General features: G+C 40.0%; 1 protein-coding gene across 1 annotated transcript in view; it reads left to right on the forward strand.

Moving 5' to 3' along the window:
* Positions 1-5,325, forward strand: part of RGSL1 (regulator of G-protein signaling like 1) — a 183,880-nt gene that overhangs the window by 71,886 nt on the left and 106,669 nt on the right. The window contains exon 7 of the mRNA XM_006887781.1: positions 2,188-3,164. Coding sequence (XP_006887843.1) covers positions 2,188-3,164 — 977 coding nt within the window. The remainder of the gene's footprint in view (positions 1-2,187; positions 3,165-5,325) is intronic.

Here is a 5,325-nt window from a genome sequence, read left to right on the forward strand (position 1 = left end):
AATATAATCCACTCTACAACCCTCATTGCATACTCCTACGATAAAAATAATGCCCTAAAATATAATACTTTTAGACTATATTTTTGATGATGAATATGACACTATTCTTCAATTTGTCATTTTCAGCATAGAAGATTATATGATTGTCTGATTCAAAATGTCCAATACCAGTCCAAACTCAGTATTATCTTGAAAATGAATTCTATTTCATTTTTTTAAGACTTCCAATTCTCCCAGATTCATATTTCATACATTTACATTCCAATTATTAGGTGGATGTTTACAGCTGCTGCTCCTCATTTTAAGTAGCTCCATGTCAACAGATGAGGGTTGGTGAGTGAAGGTTCATTGGATGGAAGCTTTGCTCCATCTCTAAATCATTAAGGGCAACTCTACTTTGGGGAGGCAGCTCTTTTAAAGTCATTTTTATAGACTTCCAATCAGAAAGCCTCACCTTTCATCACTGTATCAGGCAATGAAATGCTGATATTCACACAGTTTTCAAGGGCATCTTATGATTATATATTCAATCAATTTTCAGAATTCAGGTTCTAGTAGAAATCCTTGATCTATGGTTTCAGTTATTATTGTGTATATTTGAATAATAGTCACATTAACAGGTCTTGCTTGTTATGTATGGATATAGCTTCATTGAGAGCATTGAAAGTGAGTCCTTCTTAATGTCTGTTAGTCTGGAAGGTCTATTAGCCTGGAATCTCTTCACTCTAATGGTATTTGAAGAATCAGTGGCATAAATTCCAGAATCACAGGACCTACAAGCCATCATGGTATGACAGACTGACGATGAGTGTTGAAAGAAGAATTGTGAGAGGGTAACAAAGCAGCTTTCTGCATCTTCATGTTTCTGCCATGCTTTTAAATGGAAATTCTCTAGAGCAATCTAAAGCTCATGGGTCAAAAGAGAATAGTTTGAACTAAAATGGTTATAGTTTTATGACTCTTAGTTACCCTATGAATGACATATCTAAATCCTTTCCTATCCTGTGCCATCCTTATCATAACTGACACCCTTGACCGAAGGCATTGTGTCAATCCATCTTCCTCTCTCTCCCTAACCCTCCATCTTGCCCTCTCCATGATATATCCCTCTTCAAGGAAGAGCCTTTCCTAACAACATGTCCAAAGTGTATGAAATAAAGCTTTGTCATCCTTACCTCCAAGGAGCATTCTGACTGAACTTTCTCCAAGACTTACATGTTTATTCTTTTGGTAGTTCATGAAAAAGTCCATTCAGTACTCTTTTCTAACACCACAGCTCAACAGCATCAATTCTGAACAGGGATAGATTTTTAACTTAAATATCAATGTACAGGTAGGGTGCTCCTTAGAGGCAAGGATGGTGAGACTGTGCACCACATCCTTTGGGCAAGGGATCAGGAGGGACTAGTCTTGGGAAAGGAGGTCATGCTTAGAAAAGCGAAGTCAGAAAAGAAGAGGAGGTCCCTCAGTGAGGTGGGTCGATATAACAGTGGGCTTAAGCACAATGGAGATTGTGAGGATGATACAAGAGCAGACAAGGGTCTATTGCAGATAGTATCGCTCTAAATTGGAGTTGAATTGATTGTACCTAACAACCACCACAAATATGGTTCCAGAAGGTTTATTGTTTGTTGTTGTAGTGTGCCATCAAGTTATCTGTGACTCACTGTGACCCTATGCACAGTAACTCTGAAACCCTGCCCTATCCTGAGCCAATCTCACTGTCTCCAACATATATGCCCCTACTGGTAATTGTGAATTTAGGACATTATTACCAAAACTAGTAAGGACTCCTTCAAATTATCCTGTCCAAATTCTCCTGCTCCAGTAAGATTTGACTCTGAGAAATCTTAATCAGAGACACTTATTTCTTGTTCTTAAACATTTTTTCTTATGTATTTTCCTTTCCCACAATGATAGCTGATTGTCTAAAGAATAACTTCAAGGATCCTGTAAAATGGCTCATTTGTATGAGTAAGAAATAAGGGAATTGGAGAAAAGAGCACTATGTACTGGGAAAACTCCCAAAGGCATGTCTACTACTTATTTGAGTGGTCTACACTCTAGAATTGCCGAGGAACTGATGAATTACTGCATACAAACACATTAGAGAAAATGAAAAACCTCTCCAATATCATTACCATCATGACCTCATTTCTACTTTCCTTCTCTTTGTGTTCTTTTCAGAGTCCCTCCTGAACCTCTCCATCTGGCATCCAAACCAGTCAACCACCAGGAGAGAGATCCTCAGCCACATGCAGAAAATGGCTCTGTTCAAACTTCAAAGCTACTGGCTTCCCAATTTTTATGCCCATGCCAAAACCAACATAGCCAAGGAGCAAAAGTGTCAAGGTCTGATGCAAGAATTTGAGACTCGTCTTTGCAGTGTTTGCTACTCCCACATAGGAAACCTCCCTCTGATCATGAGCATCAAGAAACACCACTGCCCTCAAAAGTGGTACTCAAGCAAGAAGAGCAAGAGGAAGATGTGGCAGTTGATAGACCAGAGCTCTTGGTCTTTGGATATGGAGCTGCCACCTATTTCTTTGAGGCAAGATACTACCAGTATGGCCCTACAGGAGATGCATCCTCAGAAGAAGGTTATAAAACTCTCTTCCATAACTGTATCACATTCAAAAGATAAAATTATTAATTCCTTGAAGCATGATACTTGTACTAGGAAGTCTTTCACAAAGAAGAAAAACAAAAGCCACATGGAGATGGAGGGAGTCTTTGAGACTAAGTTCACAACCCACCTGAGAACAGTCACCCCCATCATCAATCACTCTTTCCAGATGAAGCTGAAGAAGGCTGTTAAGCAAAGCCTCTCCTTGGGGTACACCTCTTGGGCCTTATGTGCTGACACTTATGCAGGGAATCCCTTCAGGGACTACTTGAAGAAGAAGAATTTGACAATGGAAACTCTACTCCTGGACCTGTGGCAGGACCTTCACCATTTTCTCAATGTCCTAATGAGTAACAGAAAGAATGGGAATGCTGTGTTTCGGCACATGTTGGGTGACAGAATTTGTAAGCTCTACCTGAATGAGCAAATTGAGTCATGTTTACCACTCAAATCTCAAACTATTCAGGGCCTGAAGAAGCTACTGCCTTTGGGAGATGTGAATCCTTGGATTCCAAGAGCTCAGAAAGAGATCTGCAAGGTAGGTCATGTGTCACCGAAGCAGGTTATTGCCTGGCCAATTATGTCAAGAATGATAAAAAACCTATCTTGTCAAGTACACGGACTAAATTGACTATAGAATTACCCACATAATCCTTCACAAATTGAAGAACTGGTTGATTGCTTAGGAACATTGTTGAGTACTGTACAGTTGGAACCAACCTATAGCTAACATTCCAATGGGTCTTCAGAGGCAGTTAATTGCATGGGAGGAGATTGCCCATCCTTCTCCTTCAGAGCAGCTGGTGGTCTTGAACTATGTCTTCAGGATTACAGTGCAGCTACCTGCCACTAGACTACCAGATCTCCCCTTCTTAGGAATGTTGTTGTTATGTTCTGTCGAGTCACCCATAGCGATCCTATGTACAGCAGTTCAAAAGCTTGCCCTGTCCTAAGCCAGTCTCACTGATTCCATTACACCTATCCACATTGCCCCAGTTACTGTATCATTCATTCATCTCATCCGGGGTCTTCCTCTCCTGCATTGTCCCCCATGATGTCCTTCTCAAAGGACTGGTCCCTCCTGGCTACATGCCAAAATAATGAGACAGAACTTCAGAATTCTAGCCTTCAAGGAGAAAATTGGTTTAACCATCTCCAAGACAGATCTATTTGTTTTATTGGCAGTCCATGGTATGTTCAAGACTCTTCTCCAGCACTATAACTCAAAGGAGCAAATGGGGGGGGGGAGGGGGGAGGGGTTTGTGTGGGGAGAAGGGTGCAACAATGAATGAATGGAATTCCAAAATCTCTGTAGATGTTCATTGAAATGAAAAATAAACAACCTAAATTAAAAAAAAAAGGCATCAATTCTTCTGTCATCCTTAGTCCAGATCTCTAATGCATAGCAAGTAATTGCAAAGACCATAGGCTGGATCAGGTGCACCTTAGTTTCTAGATTGACATTATTGATTTTCAGTACTGTGGAGAGGTATCTGACAGAAGGTCATCACAATGCAATTCATCTTTTGATTTCCTGACTACTGGTGCCAAGAATGTTGATTGTGGAGCCGAGCAAGATGTAATCATTAACAACCTTCATCTCTTCTCTATCCATAATGGTGCTGCTAATTGGCCCAGTGGTGAGAATCTTTGTCTTCTTGATGTTGAGCTTGAATCCACATTGAAGACTGCAGTCCTTGACCTTCTGCAGCAAGAACTTCAGGTCTTCCTTGGTTTCAGCAAGCATAGTTGTGTCATCAGCATAATATAGGTTGTTGATGAGTCTTCCTCCAATCCTGATGCCACATACCTCCTCATAAAGCCCAACTTCCTGAATGATCTGTTCTACATATAGATTGAAAAGGTATGGAGAGAGGGTGCATCCCTGATGTACTCCTTTCCTGATTTTGAACCATGCAATGTTTCCTTGCTCTGTTCTGAGGATTGCTTCCTGGTCCAAGTATACTATAGACTATATTATAAACCTGTAGGTTTTTCATAAGCACAATCAAATGTTCGGGGAATAGGCCAAGCAAATTCCCCAAGAACAAGCCAAAACTCCAATGTAGAATGAAATGATCTGGGGTGAGGGGTGGTGCTAACCAATATATACTTTCTCTTTCTTTTCTATTCTTCCTTACATGAAATTATAAAATTCAGAGTTTCATTGAAGGACATGTTAAGAACATTGTTAAAAGAATTGTGCATTAAAATTCAGAGTCTGCTTTCCTTGATTAGTCATCAAGGAATGGCTTATTGGAATTAATTTATTCTTATCTCAAAGTATTAGATACTTTTGCATGGAAATGCCCTGAAGACTTTTAGCAAGTAAGATCCATAGCATTGAGGGGACTATTGTGACTGGGTGAGTTTAAATGTAAGGGACCCTGGTGGAAAAAGAGCATGACATGTCAAGCTGCTAGCCAAAAGGTCAGTTGTTCGAACCCACTGACTGATTCAAGCCTGGCTGCTCCTGCTGCATGTAGTGCACAAGTAAGACACTTGCCGAGCTCAGACTATCACTTTCTCAATTCATCTTTTCTGTGAGACCTTTCTGAGTCACTTTATATTTCAACTGATCAGAAATATTTTAAAAATACAAAAAGCAAAGTTAAACCCCAAGCTCACTGCCTTTGAGTTGGTATCAATTTATAGTAACCTTCCATTAGGTTTCTAAGACTACTAATCTTTAAAGAATA

Source organism: Elephantulus edwardii, unplaced genomic scaffold (genome assembly GCF_000299155.1).
Source record: "Elephantulus edwardii isolate Elephantulus edwardi_28Jun2011 unplaced genomic scaffold, EleEdw1.0 scaffold00061, whole genome shotgun sequence".
In the NCBI taxonomy this organism is placed as follows: domain Eukaryota; kingdom Metazoa; phylum Chordata; class Mammalia; order Macroscelidea; family Macroscelididae; genus Elephantulus; species Elephantulus edwardii.